This window comes from Pteropus vampyrus, unplaced genomic scaffold (assembly GCF_000151845.1).
Source record: "Pteropus vampyrus isolate Shadow unplaced genomic scaffold, Pvam_2.0 Scaffold330, whole genome shotgun sequence".
Taxonomy (NCBI): domain Eukaryota; kingdom Metazoa; phylum Chordata; class Mammalia; order Chiroptera; family Pteropodidae; genus Pteropus; species Pteropus vampyrus.
Window position 1 is genome coordinate 1,015,723 of NW_011889111.1, and position 16,057 is coordinate 1,031,779.

The 16,057-nt window shown below is 50.7% G+C and overlaps 2 protein-coding genes across 2 annotated transcripts in view; one reads left to right on the plus strand and one right to left on the minus strand.

Annotated features, from left to right (window-relative positions):
- Positions 1-14,527, plus strand: part of NECAB1 (N-terminal EF-hand calcium binding protein 1) — a 59,584-nt gene extending 45,057 nt beyond the window's left edge. The window contains exons 7-11 of the mRNA XM_023522092.1: positions 5,264-5,317; positions 8,063-8,175; positions 11,057-11,134; positions 12,423-12,514; positions 13,920-14,527. Coding sequence (XP_023377860.1) covers positions 5,264-5,317; positions 8,063-8,175; positions 11,057-11,134; positions 12,423-12,514; positions 13,920-13,948 — 366 coding nt within the window. The 3' untranslated portion in view covers positions 13,949-14,527. The remainder of the gene's footprint in view (positions 1-5,263; positions 5,318-8,062; positions 8,176-11,056; positions 11,135-12,422; positions 12,515-13,919) is intronic.
- A 424-nt stretch (positions 14,528-14,951) lies between these two features.
- CUNH8orf88 (chromosome unknown C8orf88 homolog) overlaps positions 14,952-16,057 on the minus strand; it is a 22,702-nt gene continuing 21,596 nt past the window's right edge. Inside the window, exon 6 of the mRNA XM_011378097.2 lies at positions 14,952-16,041. The gene's annotated coding sequence lies outside the window, so the exon portion shown is untranslated. The remainder of the gene's footprint in view (positions 16,042-16,057) is intronic.

The window sequence follows — 16,057 nt, forward strand, 5'->3', positions numbered from 1 at the left end:
AGCTAATGTTTTTGAAAATCAGCTCACTAACTAAAGCCTGTAGTCACACGTGCTCGAGAGACTTGGAAGTGACCTTGAGCGCTGCCCTGTTTTACCCTAATAGCGTGTGAGATGGGTGTCAGTGTCTCCACCCCCCAGGAAGCGAGGTGACTCGTCCGAGGTCAGGTGGGTCATTAGTCCACTCTTACTGTGGAGCAAACAGCTCAGAGTCGCAGAGATCACAGACGCAGGTCCTCGGTTTCCCCTCTGGGTCCCTGGCTGACTGGGGTCCGGGTGCCCTCACGGGACGTGGCTCCAGGCCGTGCTTTGGGTTCGGCTCTCCTGGGATCGGTGACCATGTGGGGCGGCTCCTTGGCCTGTGGGCGGCAGAGTCGCCCAGCTCTGGACAGTGCTTCTGCTCGTTCTGCACGCGCCGCCGGGAACCACGTGGAGGGTGCGGGCGGCACACGCAGGTTTCGTGACGGGACGAGGCAGGGACGGCTGCAGTTTACCACGCGACCAGCAAGTGGCAGCACTAGGCTCCGAGTCACAGTGGAGGACCCACGGACGCCAGGACGCACTGCAGGGCCCCACCTGGGTGTCGCTGGCGGCGGCCGCTCAGGGCTGCTGTGGTGTTGAGCCCGGTGCCACGTGCAGACGTGTGTGTGTGTGTGCCAGGCGTGCGCCACGTACGGCGTGCACATGCATGTGTGTGGACATACGTGTTCTCGTTTCGTCCTGATGACGACTCTGCGGCCGGCGATGTTACAATTCTCACCTCAAAAACAAGCAAACTGAGGCCGGAGGAGTCAAGTCGTTCGACCGAGCTCAGCAGGCTCTGGGGTCTGCACGCTCGGCCCGCGTCCGGACGCGGCGCAGTGTCCCTGTGCCCTCAGGCTCATCCCCCTGGAGGAGACGCCGGCCACCGTGCCTGAGCCCTCGTTTAGCTTGTGACGGTTTGTACCTCGCTGTCGTCGGGGCTGTGATCCCCCTGCCCCAGCAGGGAGTGTGGAATGGCCGACCGATGCTGTCTCTGCTGCGTTCAAAAGAGAAACCGACCACCTCGTGCTGCGGTCACAGAGTCTCAGCAGGATCTGTCACTCGGAATGTCAGAGGTCGGACCGATGATGCCATGAAAAACAGACACGTGGGAGCGAGCCCCAGGAAGCATGGCGCGTGGGAGCGAGCGCCTCAGGGAGCGCTCGGGGCGTGTTCCCGCTGCGGGCTGGTCGGCGGCCCCACACCCCGAGACAGCTCTCCTGCCCTGTGTGGAGTGTGACGCTGCCCTCCTGACTCCCCAGGCTTCTTAGAAGAGGACAGCCGGTGGGCGACCCAGATCGACAGACTCCAGAGGCTGATCGACAGGCTGGAAAAGAAGGTGGGTGCCCCTCGCCCGTCCCCTCGCCTGTCCCCTCCTGTCCCCTCCCGTCCCCTCCTGTCCCCTCGCCTCCCGCAGACCCTGCCCGGGTCCGCGGCCACCCCGCGGGATGGAGTCCCAGGCAGGATCCCAGCGATGCTGTGCGTGGCGCTTGGTGGTTATCTGGGCTTCTTCCTAAGCAAGCGTAGAAGCCCGAACCCTTCCCCACCCTGCCCACTCCCAGCCCAAGTCGTGTTTGAGCCGGAACATGAGGCTTGAGGTAGCATCAGGCTCTCGTGTTGTCTGACTCCGGCTGTCCATGATGCTGTGGGCACCTCTGTGGGTGACCTGGCTGGTGTCTTGGGGACGTTGCACAGTGATTCAGGGGGTGGCTGTGTGGGACGCTGCAGGATGAGCTCGCACTCTCAATGCCTAGAGGTAGCACACGTGGAGCACGGGAACCAGGTGAGCTGGGGCGTGATGCCGCGTCGTCGGGGTGTGTGCTGCGTTTCACTGACACTGTGCCGGGCCGTCTGACGGTGTGGCGACATCCCCGTAGACGGCTCTGCCGGAGGAGGCAGCCTTTGCGGGCAGGGGAGGGCGTCCTGTGCGTGCCAGGCACCATGCGAGGGACAGTTCCGTTTGAGACCGTCGCTGGCTCTGCAGGACCCAGTCGACCCGTGAGGTCTGCCTCCCAAAACTGTGAGCTACATGCCAAAAACAGCGAGCTGGGTGTTTTCAGGCCTGTGGTAGCGCAGAACCACGGTGCTCGTCAGTGCTCAGGAAGTGCTGGCCGCGTGGCGGAGACGTGACGGGGGGCGGGGGGAGCAGGAGCTCACTCGAGGCCGTGGTCACTGCCAGTGGGTTGTGTAGGCCAGACCTTGTGTGGCAGGAGGGCTGAAGTAGGACCTTAAAAATGATGACGACTAAGAATTTTGATTGCAAGCAACTAAAACTACCTCTTTAATCAAAAAGAATTTTCTGGAAGGCTATGGGAGTGCTCACGGAATCACCAGACAGCCTAGAGACCTGGACTCAGGACCAGTCCGGAGACAGTAACCGCAGCGGTCTAGGTGAGCGAGGAATGTGAGGAGGGTCCGGCGGCCTTGCTGGCCCCATGCTGGCCCCTCGTCAGGGAGAGGGGGCAGGGCACCGCGCTGAAACGGGGAGACAGCCGTGAATGGGAGCCGAGGAGGTGCTGGTCAGCTGACAAGCGTCCCCTGTGGCGCGGTGAGGACTCAGCAAGCAGCAGCTGGAGAGGCTGCTCCGGTCTGGCTGGCGGGGACGTGGCAGGCGAGTGACAGACGGCCTTCGGTGGCAGACGAGGGTTGGACTGGGGCTTGGACGCAGTGGAGGCATTTGCTACTTTTCCGCAGATAAGTGACAGAAGCCACAGTCCTTCCGATAGGATCTGGGACAGCAGGCTCACAAAACGCATTCGGACGAGAGAAGGGGAAGTCAAAGCTGGCGTAGCCCGGAGCCCCCGGGACCAGGCGGGAGGGGCCTGGATTAAGCGACTGAAAAGAGATGGCAGCTTTGATGAGCCGGAGCGAGAGGGTCAGGACCGCTCCTGGGCACGGTGGGTCTCGGCCGGGAGACAGGCGGCGACAGGCGGAGGTAGCGTGTCAGGTGAGGGGACAAGGTGTCCCTCGTTGGCTGTGCTCGTTTCAGACACAAGGGCAGAAACCGAGACACTAGACGGTGAGAAGTCGGGCCCACAGGCCGAGGTTGAAGAGCCACGTCCGCGGGGATGCCCCGAGGATGGGCGAGGCCTCGGAGAAGGGCTGGCGTGACAGGGCCGCGTCCAGGGCCCGTGACCTCGGGGAGCGGCAGCCGCTCGGTGCACAGCATCCATCTGGTTCACGTCGCCCAGTTCCTGGGCAGAGACCCCAAGGAGGGAGGTGCCAGGGACGGAGACCCCGGGGAGAAGTGCAGCCTCCAGGGTCCCAGGCCAGGGGCGGGAGGTCCGAAGGTCCACGAACCTGGCTGGGAAACCCAAGCTCATCACAACATCTGGACGCAATTGTTAAATAATTTGGGTTCATTTAAAGAACACACATATCTCTTTTTTAAATCGTTTTTGGCAAACCTGTCTTTATTTGGCGTCTTAAATGTATATAGTTATTTTTAAAGGAATAGCTCAAACATAGATCATAGCTTTTTCCCACTTTAAATCAAAGCATCGTCATGTCTCTTTCTTTTCTAAACGGTTCTCCCTCCCTTCCTGTGAAGCGTTGGGTTTGGGGGGCAGGTCTGAGGGTTGCCGGAGGCACAGCGTGCGGGTCGTGGGGCTCAGTGTGAGCGGCCTTCGTGAGCGCAGAAGCGGCCCAGGCTCCGTGTCTTCCACGCGCGCTCTGTGCTCAGCTTCGTCTTTAGAGAAAACCACCCAGCCGTGGCCGAGCGCACGTCGCTTCTCGGCTGGCTGTCTGGGTCCCGCCGTGGTTGGCACCAGGGTCTAGCTCCCCGTGAAAAGGAAGGGCGCCGGCTGTGGGCACATCCCGCCTGCCCTGTGGACCGTGCCGGCACCACTGGGATGCGGGCTCTGGAAACTTCTGCAGATTTCCGCAGGCTTTTCCTCTTTCCGTTTCAGCCTTTACGAGTGTTTGCGACAAAACATTGAGATTATATCTCATGTTTTGCTTGAAATATGCAGAAAACATCTTTAATGTTTAAGAAAACAACGGAACGTCTTGGTTCTTCCTGCAGTCCTAAGCGTGACGCCAGACCGCAGGACGTCCCCGTGTGAGGGGTGTGATTAAGGGTGCAGCGCACACAGCTCGCTTCGGGTTCCTCAGCCCGGGTCGAAGAAGGCAGAACTGAAGAGGGTGCCGAGCGGCTGTGAGGGAACAGCAGCCGGGGACCCCTGCCGGCAGCCACGGTCCCCTCTGCTCTGTGCGCATGGTGCACGGTCGCTTCCGCCAGGGGCCGGCAGAAGGGGCACCGGTCAGTCGTCCTCATGCCCCTGGCATTTGCCTGGTTTCCGCATCAGGCCGGCTGCTGTCCGGGTGGTGGGAACCAGCGCTGAGCACAGGCTGAGGCAGGGCCCTCAGTGTCTGGGGAGACAGAGAAACCCCAGTAAACCCGCGAGACGGGTGACGTCAGACGGTGGGAAGTGCTACGAGGGAAAAGATGGGGCGACACTGACGCGGGCGACCTGGGAAGGGGGCTCTGGGGAGGTGGCTCTGAGGTGCGACAGGCCAGAAGGAGCCAGGGAGACGAAGACCGGGAGGCGAGGCGCTGGGGCAGAGGGCGCAAGGGCGAGAACCCGCGGGCGGCTGGGCGGCGCCACTAGAGCCACCGGCGCTGCGCGGTCTGGGCTCGCGGCTGCACCTGCCTCGCGGCTGCACCTGCCTCGCGGCTGCACCTGCCTCGCGCCCGCACCTGCCTCGCGCCCACCCGCCCGTCCGTCCGCAGTCTCCGCGCGGCAGCTGCGCTGGGGACCTGTTCTCAGAGCCGAGACCTCGGAGGCCGCGCTCGCGTCCCTGGGGACGATCGTCACAAACCCTCGGGCTTTTCTAGTTGTCCTGCATCGTGAGGAAACGCTAATAATATTTCCGTTCGCTGCCGATGCGCTTTTTAACAAATCCGAGTTGGCACCGGGCCTCGCCGTGTTGCGGCAGTGGCCCCAACGCCCCGCTTTCCCGCGCTGCTGTCCGCGCCCCGTCCCTGCCGCAGCGCCTCGCGTCAGCGCTTCTCACGGGCCTCAGTGGACTCTGCGTCTCTGAAACGGCTCCTCGCAGGCGACCCGATGGGTGAGAGTCTTCACGGGAACAGCTCAGCTTAAAAAATCGGAATTATTTCATCTCCTTTCAGAGAATGTATTCTTTTGGTTCAGTACTAGCCATAAAAAAGCTGCCACTCAAATACATGGTGTTTCTTTTCATTAATTTCTGGTCTCCCCGCCCCCATTTCTCCCTCTAACCGAAGGACCTCAAACTGGAACCACTGGAAGAAGAAGTTATTGAAGGGAACACTAAATCTGTAAGTACTTTTTCTAAGTCAAAATTTTAGAAATACGTACTTTGGAAACATTTAGTTTCTTCAAAATTAGTTACCATCTCAGAGAAAATTTTAAAAAGTATAAGTAATCCATGGGCATATTTCATTTTGGATGGCTAAGAGGTATTTTCAGCTTGTGATCTGTGGAACCCTAACGCCTCCTGCACAGGGCTTCTGTGAGAGCAGCTGGCGTGCAACGCGTACAAAACACAGTTATGCCTGTGTCAGTGGATGGGTTGTTAGTAACTGAGTGAACGTGACCGGTGCAGAGGGCGGCATTCCGCTCACAGCGTGTGCACGTTTGGGGAGCCCTGCAGGACGAGCGTGTACCTAGGCTGAGACTCGGTCCTGGGCATTGCATTGCCAGCACTGGGCTGGGCCAGGTGCTTCGGAGATGCTCAGAAATCATTTTTCAAAGGACAAATGAACACTTGGAGAAAAGGGAACAGAAAAGGGAACACGGGGAAAAGATGTCCATCCACAGTGGGAACGACCTGTGGAGGGTGCAAGGAAATGGAGAGTGATTCACTGAATGCAACAAAAAGCTAGTGACTGAATCAAACAGCGGCACACACGATGCTTCGTTATTTTTCTTTATTTTGAGGCAAATATTTATAGCCCATGTGTTTGGGGAAATTGGATGTTTGCATTTACACTGAGCAGGTGCTCACAGACCACTTTTCTAAGCCCCTTGGATGTCTAGGTCTCGTGATTCCATGGCGCGGATGCAGGGCAAAGACAGGGAGCACTTTCCACTCCACACGTGCCCGGGCGCCCCAGACGCTGCCCACGCCGTGGGGCGTGAGGCCCACTTGGGTGTCCGCTCAGGTCCGTCTGTGCAGACTCACATCTGTGTCATCTCTTAGGTTTGCACGTAGGAAAAATTGCACTCTCACCAAGAAAGTGAACATAGCTTGTTCACTGTTGGGAGAGACGATGGCTGTCCTTAAATAATTCCCTGCTGTGAGACGACTCTCTCACTGGCTGTGGGCGACAGGCACTGTCCAAGGAAACAGATGGTCCCATTCTCTGGTCAGAGAGAGAAGAGAGAGGCCAATGGCAGTTTTAAAAGATCTATCAACCCACACGGCACTGCTAATTCAACGGTGCAAGCCTGTACTTAAAAACAGGACGGGGCGAGGTAGTCAGGAGCCAGCGTCATTTAAAAGTAGGAAAGGCTATTCCTTAACTATTTTCAGTCATGTGTAAAGGCAAAAATAAGTATATTCTTTGGGAATACACACAGAAGGAATGCCCCCCACCCCCACCCCCACAGAGAGAGACAGAGACTGAGACATGCCATTCAGAAAAGGCGTAAATAGGAAACATCACCCGCTGGTTCACGGCAGCGATGGATCCGTGCTGGGTGGCGTCTGTCAGTGCAGCCAATTCTGTGGTGATGCGCTGGTCTCCATTCTGGGGACTCTGGTGTCCTTTGAGCCTCTTTGCGGGTCTCCTTGGCCCATAGTCTTCCACGACCACATCTGAAATGCCTGTTGGAAACTATTCTCTTTTGCAGGGGGATGCAGTACTCAGCCTGCTTCCTACTCATAGGAGTTCAGGGGCTCAAGTGTCATTTTAAGGCTTAAACAATCAAAAGATTTTAAGACTGGGATCAAGATGTACTTGGTGATAGTGTTGTCAAAAAAAGTTAGTGGACATATAATTTACATGTAGTAACTATGCCTAAAATTATTCCTTAGATAGCGTTTCGAAACCTTCTTTCTTTCTTTACTAAACTCTAAGGTGGCAAGAATAGCATTTTGACCCATCACAGTGCACCCAGAGCCAGCGCCTGGTGTTTACCTGCAGGAACCTTTGCTAGATAGGTGCGGTGCCTGACGTAGTGCCTACGGTGTGGCGGGCGCTCAGCACCTGGTAGCTGCGGACAGGACGTGGAAAGGGCGACCAGCGACTTCCTTCCGGCTCTGCCGCGGCATGGCTGGGGGTCTCTTGCAGCTATTTCCTCATAATCCAAATCGTTCTTTTGTTGTTGCTACTGTTTGCACTTACTCGATTCACCCTCAAATCTTTTTGCACTTTCATGATTCACTGCCAACCTTGGTGAGGAAAGGACTGGGCTTGAGATCGAGGTACGATGCGAAGCCTGTAGGCAGATAGAAAGTCTTCAAGCGGAATGTGTGCGGACAGTGGATTTGTTACCGGCAGCGGCTGGGCCCGCTGCCCTGAGATTTCCCCCACAGGCTCCGCCCACCGCCCTGAGATCCCACGCAGGCTCCGCCCACCGCCCTGAGATCCCACGCAGGCTCCGCCCACCGCCCTGAGATCCCACGCAGGCTCCGCCCACCACCCTGAGATCCCACACAGGCTCCGCCCACCACCCTGAGATCCCACGCAGGCTCCGCCTACTGCTTTTGAGCGGAGCCTGCAGTAGGGAGTCCCTATGGACCTCTGGAAATACAGAAGTGACCAAATTACTTTTTGAAATTTGGTTGGTTGTAATGATATTCACGACATGGCTGGCGTCACAGAGTAACCCAGGGACGAGCTGGAGGTGTGCACTGTGTACACTCGCCGGGCTGCACATCAGAGTCACTTGGGGAGGATTTTACGGCAAGAAGAACGTCCTGCCAGCATTACAGCTTCCAGCCGCGCGGGTAGGGCGGCTGGTCAGGCCTTTCTGGGCCTTCTGCAGGGCGAGCTGGGCCGCGGCGCGCGCGGGCAGGGCCCCCTGTCGCGCTGACGCCGCCTCGCCTGCCCTCCCAGCACATCCTGCTTGTCCAGCGTCAGATGGCGGTGGTGGAGGAGGACGCGCGGGACTTCCAGCTCGCGCTGAAGCACTACGCGGACGGCGCGGCCGCCCAGAGCGGGTGTTTGCGGTGAGTGCCCCGCGCTCGCGCCGTCGGTGCAGAGGGGCGCGTCTGCGGGAGGCGTTTGCGGGTCCTCACGCTTGCGGTGATCAGCGGCCCCTGCACACCGGCTGGGTGTTTCCTCGTTGATGCTTGGACTCTGGGTTTGGGCAGCAGGGCACCACGGGGGATAAAACGCGGAGCGCGGCTGGAGAGGAGCCCTAGGCAGGCCGACCCTCCCACCGCCCGCGGGCCCAGCCTGCTCGGTGCACGCAGCGCTCGTGGCGCCCGGGCGGCCAGGCCCGTGGCCAGGGCACCACTCCAGCCTCCATGACTTCGCAGCCTCGGTCCCGACTGCAGACCTCGGTCATTTAAAGAAGAAAGACTCTCCCGTGGCCACTCCGCCCAGGCTTCTGCCACAGGCGGCTGACTGCGGATCTTGCCCAGTGCCCGCGCCCAGCGAACAGCTGCAGAGTCCCAGGAACGGCGATGTCACAGGCCCTAACCCGGAGCGCCGGCGCCGGCACTGCCACGTGCAGCGGCCCGGAGCCGACGGGGAGCCGTCCGCTCGGAGAATGCCCGCCACGGCCACCCGCCTCGAGTCGCCCGCGCGTTTCGGTGCTCGAGGTGGCTGGGGGCAGCTTCTAGCGCGGGGCGCTCTGAGTTGCAACAGGACCCTCCCCACCCAAGGCCCGCCCTGCCCTAAACCCGGACAGACTGACTGACGAGCGGTCTGGGGAAGCGTCCTCGGGCTCTGCGCCCGCTTCCCCATCAAGAACATCCCGAGATGGCCGTGCCTGACCGGGGCGCTCAGCACAGGCACCTCCCCCGCCCCCCGCCCAGGTCCGACCCCCACAGCCGGCTGTCGCCCTCCTCTCGAGTGCGGAGGACGGCCATGCGGGCTGCTTCATCCTCCTCGCTGTCCACACTGGCCCAGAGCACGCAGATCAAAACCGTGTTCTTTCAGTGCAGTGACTTATTTGCTGAAGGGCATATGTGTAATTTTTTAAAAGGCCACTTATTACAAAGTGAGTACTTGGAAAGGCAGAGTGGACAGACACCAGCCTCAGTGCCGACTGCAGAAGGCAGAGTCTGTCTGGAGCATCCCAGTCTCAAGGGACCGAGTGGATCCTTCACTTACGGAAAGGGCACAAAGTCTGATTTTTGAAGGCTCGGAGATCCTGCGTCTGAGTGGGAAGATGACGGACGGACACTGCTGGGCCAGCCCCAGGGGGCAGCGAATGGGTGCTTTGCGCGCCCTGCTGCAGAGGCCCGTCTGGACCGCGCAGGTCGCCGCCCGGCCTCCAGGAGCGAGGAGAGGGAAGCGGAGCAGCCTTCCCGTGACGCGAACCCAGGCCGAGCCTCTCCTTCCCGGCGGCAAGGCCAGCTTGTGCCTCAGCGACTGTCGCTCACTTCGCACTGCGGGTTTTTCAGCTGCTGCCTCGCTTTCACCGGCATCCCGCCCGTAGGTCGGGATGAGTATCAGCGGCACCGCGCACGGCCCGAGGTGTGTCTGGACTCAGGCGTGCCTGCCACTCAGATGCTGAACCCTATCTGCGTCACCAACCACAGGACGCGCCGCTCGGGCGACTCTCCGGCCCCCGCGGACTCCCCTGCCTGGTGCTCAGCTGGTCAAATCAAGCTGGTCCAGTGTCAGCGTTTCCGTCTCTCCTCCGGTAGGAATGGCGTGGCCTCATCATGGTTACAGGAAACGCAGCCAGAAAGTAGCAATTCAGTATTTACTAGATTAGTCATTTGGTATCCATTTCTATAAAAAAAAAAACTTCACCGTAGTCATCTAATGCAGGTCAGAAGGAAATAGACTCAGATGCGATGAATGACTTGCCCAGGTCTGTCTGACTCCAAAACCCACGTTTAACCGGTCGCCAGCATCTGAGCACCCCTAAGCTGGAGTTTCCTGGACGCTCCTAAACGAAGCAGGGGTGGGATGCACAAGACCTTCCTGTCCCCAGTTCCACTTCCTACTGCTGAAATCCAGGTCACTGAAGGAGAGGCTTCTGCCCTCTAGGTACTGGGCTGGGAGACTCAGAGCTTTGGGGACTGACAGAAGTCAGTCGATTGAGTTTTGTTTCTTTTTTTTTTGGTAGGAAAACAATTTTGAAATTAGAAATTTTTTCTAATAGTTGACATTCAATATTAGGTTGATTTCAGGTGTACAGATGATGGTTCGACATCTACTCTACATAACTGAGGAAGTGATTCCCCCCCACCCCCCATAAGTCTGCTCCCTGTCTGGCACCGCACGCAGCTGTTACATTATTCCCTATGCTCTACCCTGCATCCCAGTGACTACTTCATAACTGCCAGTTTGCACTGCTGAATCCCTTCCCCCTTCTCACTCAGTCCCCCACCCCCTCCCATCTGGCACTCCTGTTTGTTCTCTGTATCTGAGCTTGTTTCTGTTTTGTTCGTTTGTTTAGATACCACATATAAGTGAAATCATGTTGTCTTTACTTCACTTAGCATAATACCTTCTAGGTTCATCTATATTGTCACAAACGGTAAGATTTCATTTTTTTTTTTTTTAATGGCTGAGTGGTATTCCATATATGTGCCACCTCTTCTTTATCCAGCCATCTACTCATGGGCTGCTTCCACACTTTTTGAATGAATAAATGAGTGAAATGTAGCCAAAGATTTATTGTTATGTCTATAATAATATACTGAGACTTCATGATGTCAAACCAGAAAACTAAGTTATGTCAAACAGGCTTATCGAAGTTACCAACTCTTGACAAAACCATTCGATTTTTCTGGCAGGCACCATAGCTATTTCCTATACGAATGGATGAGGTCGTTTCATACCACATATAGAGATGATTAGAAAAGTTAGTTTTCATCTTGTCTTTAATTTCCTGTGGCTAATTTTGCCTCTTCTTTTCCATTCCAGTATTTCTATACAGAAGCTTTCAAATGAATCTCGCTACATGATTTATGAATTCTGGGAGAATAGTAACCTGTGGAATAGGTAAGTTATGAGCCAGCTTTCTTTACTTTATTCATTTATTTTGCCAGGGAGGTGGCAAAAATATATGATGAATTTTAGGACTTTTAGGAAAAGTTCCATTCCTGCTACCTCACCTTAAAACTTGGCCCATCAGCTCATTTTCAAAATCCCATTCTTTTAGGATTTTATGTCATGGATTAGAAACCACTCTCTTCTCGGAGCACAAATATTTTTGGTAATGATCCCACTTAAAGTATTCCCATTTTACTGATACCTTCAGGTAAGAAAATTTAGATATGGGTCACTGGTTTCTAAGGCATGGAGGGGGAGTATGGGGGACAAAGGACACAGACTAGGATGAGAAAAAAATGTTATTCCTAATTTTTCATAAGCTCTAGTTATTTTACAATAAACCTATATATAATGGTTAAGATCATCGCAGCCTAACTTTTAGTGTCTTTAAATACTGCAAATAATGGAGAAATTTAAGATGTTGTTTGAAAAAGATTAAAAATAAACCAAGTTGGTAATCATGCTACAGTGTGTATGCATATCAAATCATCACATTGCACACTTTGAATATATGTATTTCTCAGTTATTCCTCAATAAACAAATCAACTTTTTAAAAAATAATCGTTAATAAGTAACAAATATATTAGAAAAATGGGATGAAGGAAATATTTGTTATTAGATTATAGGAATAGTTCCAGTTGGTTTTAAATGGCACAGAGAATACAGCTTTCTGATTAAGTCCGTACTCTGGGTGTTTAGTTTGGTAATGGAAGTTACAGAATACCTAGAAATTTAGTTGATATGTATTTCACCTAATAGTTTTCTTTTTGTGGCTATTTTAAGGCACTTAGTGCTGTAATGCATGAGGACACCAAACTTCATGCATGGAAGGGAACCTTAAAACAACTTAGCTCTGTACTTCCAGGCCTGGGTGATTTTGCTTTTTAGTCTCCAAGGACGGAAAGTCTGTAGTCTCCCTTCTTAGCTACCCCGATTTTTAAACATCCTGACAGCCAAGATACTCCTCCTCTTGTTTAAACTTCTTGCTGCAATTAAAGTCTATCTCCTTTTTGTTTTCCTTCCGTAGAGAATTAATGTTCTGTTTTTAAAAGTCTTTAAAAATTTTTTCTCATGACAATTGTTAAATTACTCATCTTTTTATTTTTTAAGCTAAGTAACTATAAAAAGAAATCTGTATTCAGGCACTTAATCCAAATCATCCAAAATCTTGTCACCTGACTGTACTTAGGAGGACTAATAAAAATGCACAGCCTTAACCTGTAATTACTCACACAGCCACCTTCAGACGAATTACAGCAAGACGTTCCAAAGAAGTAATGTGGATTTCTTGGAAACTCCGGAACTCACATCTACTATGCTGGTTCCTGGTAATTATCCTGGGTTAACAATGCTTCTGTATCCTTTCAATTGTCTTTCATTTTTTAAAAGACGGAGTGGGGGTGGGGAAAGAATGGTGCTCTCTCCATTATTTCTTTATGTGTCTTAAACTTTGAGAGTGCGGGGAGGAAGTGAATTCTATACTTACTCTTTTTCCTTCAGCCCTTAGTCACCCTACTTGTATTTCTGGCTAGAGTAAACCTATTAGTCATTTGTTGGTCAGCTTCAGAATTTTAACAAACCTGAAGTACGGGTCAAACTGTGATAATTATTCAAATGCTTTATCACATTATAATTTAGTGAACTGAAAAAAAATTAGAAATAAGTGACCCATAGGCTAAAGAATTATGTTAGAAATATTTTTTATTATAATAGCTGTTAAAATATTACTTGTAATTGGGGAAAGGAGAAAGGAAAGAGAACTTTGAAATGGAATTGTCTAAGACGTCTGGCCTGGCTGAAGCTTAAGATAATCAAGAGCCAGGCTACTGGTTCATCACCCATCCATTCCATGACTGATTAAACGTGTATTGCTGAGTGTTAATACGTGCAAGGTGCTGGGGTGCTTAGCCTTTTTATGAGCACTGACTGAGCTCCAATTGTGAACAAACATTTGTCAGGAGCTGGAGAGGGCACAGAGTAAAAATGCAGTCCCGACAGCAGGAAATAAATACAAGTGTCTGCAGAACAGAACCAAGGACAGGGAATAACCTGGCAGCTACTGCTTGAGTCATAATGTGCTATGTGGATTTAGAGCGGTGATCGCTTCTTTATGGGGTTAAGAAGATGGTCCTTGAGCTGGACCTTAAAAGATGACATTTGGACAGAAAATGGAGAAGCTATTTAAACAGCTTTGAAAACAAATTTTAATGCTTTTCATTTTTCTGTTTCTCACAGCATTTTATTGCCATGGGTTTGTCTTTGGGATATTTATAGTCACTGGGGAAAACATTTTCAATTTTACAATACAGATATATATATACTAAAAATATTATTTAAAACACACCCACTTGCTGGGAAACACCGGTCTTTCTGAAATCGAGATATAAAAGTGTATTTGCAGACTGCTAGCCAGTACTGGGTAGATTAAAACAGTAACGTGATTTTATCTTCAGGGCATTTACCATCTCATTGCTAAGACCTACCCTATTCATATGTAACGAAACCTTTCCAATTGGACTATGACCGAGTGTCAAAAGATACAGTACCAACAACAGTTGCATAGGAAGAGTACAACCCTGACTCAAATAGTTAGGAAATAGTGACCAACAAAGGTAAGCAAGCATGCAGATTAGGGGTGGGGAAAATGGCCTTTTTAAGAGTGGCTTGCACCTTGACATTTCTCAGCCCTGGTAGGTATCTTCATCATTTAAGAAATTGTTTTTCTCTTTTCAGCTTCATGGTGGATCCTGAACAACAACTAGATGTTCCCAGAGCAAGCCCAGTGCTCACCAGAATGTGAATGAGAAAATGCTCTCTGTGCATTTACTCTAGGGTGTGCAGTCTTCTTAAATGTCTTCTATGACTTTTCCTTGTGAATTTTAGCTAACGTTTCAAAGTTCACTATTCTCAGTATCTGCTGTTTTGCAACAGTGTAACCCAAAACCCTTTAGTCATAAAATTCTAATATGTGAAAAAGTATACACTTAAAGGAACACAATTGTGAAAAAACATTTAAAGTGGGAACTTTTAGAATACTACGTCATAGAACAGATTTGTCAAAAACTATAAAGGTTAAATCAGTGTTTGTGATTTTTAAGTGACTGGTTTTCTTAGTGAAGTTTATTCTCCAGTGATGCAAACATTTCTAACTCATGACCCTGTGGCTAGTCACTTCATGTCACTTTAAGAAGTTAACACAGTCCCCAGCATGACTGGTGTCCTTATATGCAGATTCAGGTGCGCAAAGAAAAGGTCACGTGAGGACCACAAGCCAAGGAGAGAGGCCTCAGGGGAAACCAAGCCTGCCAGCACCTTGATCTTGGACTTCTGGTCTCTAGAACTGTAAGCAAATGTTTGTCGTTTAAGCTCAAAAAAAGTTAACACATAACTTTGCATAAAACAACCTTGACTGTAACCTGTAGAATTTCTATCCATCAGATTATAAACCAGTTTTTCACAAGTGAACAGTTCTGTCATAGGGCACCCATTTGTTAATGTGACACCATTATATAATTTATTAGCATCATAATTTCCTGTAATGTAAATCGAGAAAAGTAGAGTTTTACTTTGGTTCAAATTTTATGGCATTTGATCCAGAGAGCTAATTTTTCTTATGAAAAATAGATATTTGTATTTAACAATTTCAAAATACTTGAAAAACAAAATTTTAACCTAAGTGAACAAAGAATATAGAACAAGCACAAATTTCAGGGAAGTAATAGAAGACATCTATTTTCCAGTTTCACTAGAAGAACTATTATACACTTTGCTGTACAAGCTCATAAATTATTTTTAAGTGTGAAATTTCTGATGATAAATGCTGCTAAGTGAAAATTACAGTGCATATAGATATGTTACTCTGTAGTCCAAGTTCTCTGAAACCACAGGTCTTCCAGGAAAAACATTTTTCCTGGTTTTTTTTTTTTACTGTTAGAAACCTCAAGAAAAAAGGTCAAACTAATTTTTAAAATATAAAATTTTACCTACTTTCTCAAATTTATTTATGGAATATTAACTTTTATTAATACTTTTGTATACCCTCAGTCCTCAACCTAAATTTTTTCATAGGCTCTACTGGACATAGGTAACAAATTTTGACATACACACGTGTGTGTTTTGGGTCACTTCTGAAGATGAGAAACACTATAAACAACACCTGGCTCAACTTTTAATTTATATACAAAGCAAAGAACAATGATGGACATGTACATTGATTATGCACACTATACATATGTACAAGGCAAAGAGAGAATAAAACAGTCTTTGCAGTCTCATTCTGACTGTATATAGTAGGAAAGGATCAAAGACTGAGACCTAGGGGGCTTCTGACATTCAAACTCTTCACTAAAACACTGGTTATAAATGGTTTCAAAAATACAAATTACAGTGTAGTTCTGGTCAGATCCTCTCAGTATCAGATTCAGAATGTGCAGCCAGTCTCCCAAGTAGCATGGTCCTGTGACTAAGAGAGCTCAGCCCTTAGTAACAGTGCCATGTGGGAAGGCCTTCAAATCCCAAATTTGAACAGGATCAATTGTTTTTTAACTAGAATCAAAAGACCTTGAGAATAGGCAAATAATAAAGCAAACCAATTTAATTACATGGCAATTCTGACCCCAGCTCTTATAGAACATAGATGTATTTTTGTGTGAGAGCATGTCTGTGTGTGTGTATCCACACACGTGGCAAAAAAACAAAAAAAAAAACAAAAACAAAAACCCTGGCCCTAGGTATAAATATCATTTTAAAGTAACTGATAAATTTATGGTTAATGTTTTTTTCGATTTAAAAAACAATCTATCTCTGGGGAAAAAAGTAATGAAGAGTAGGGTACTAAAACACCAAGATGGTAAACCTATCCAAAACTAAAG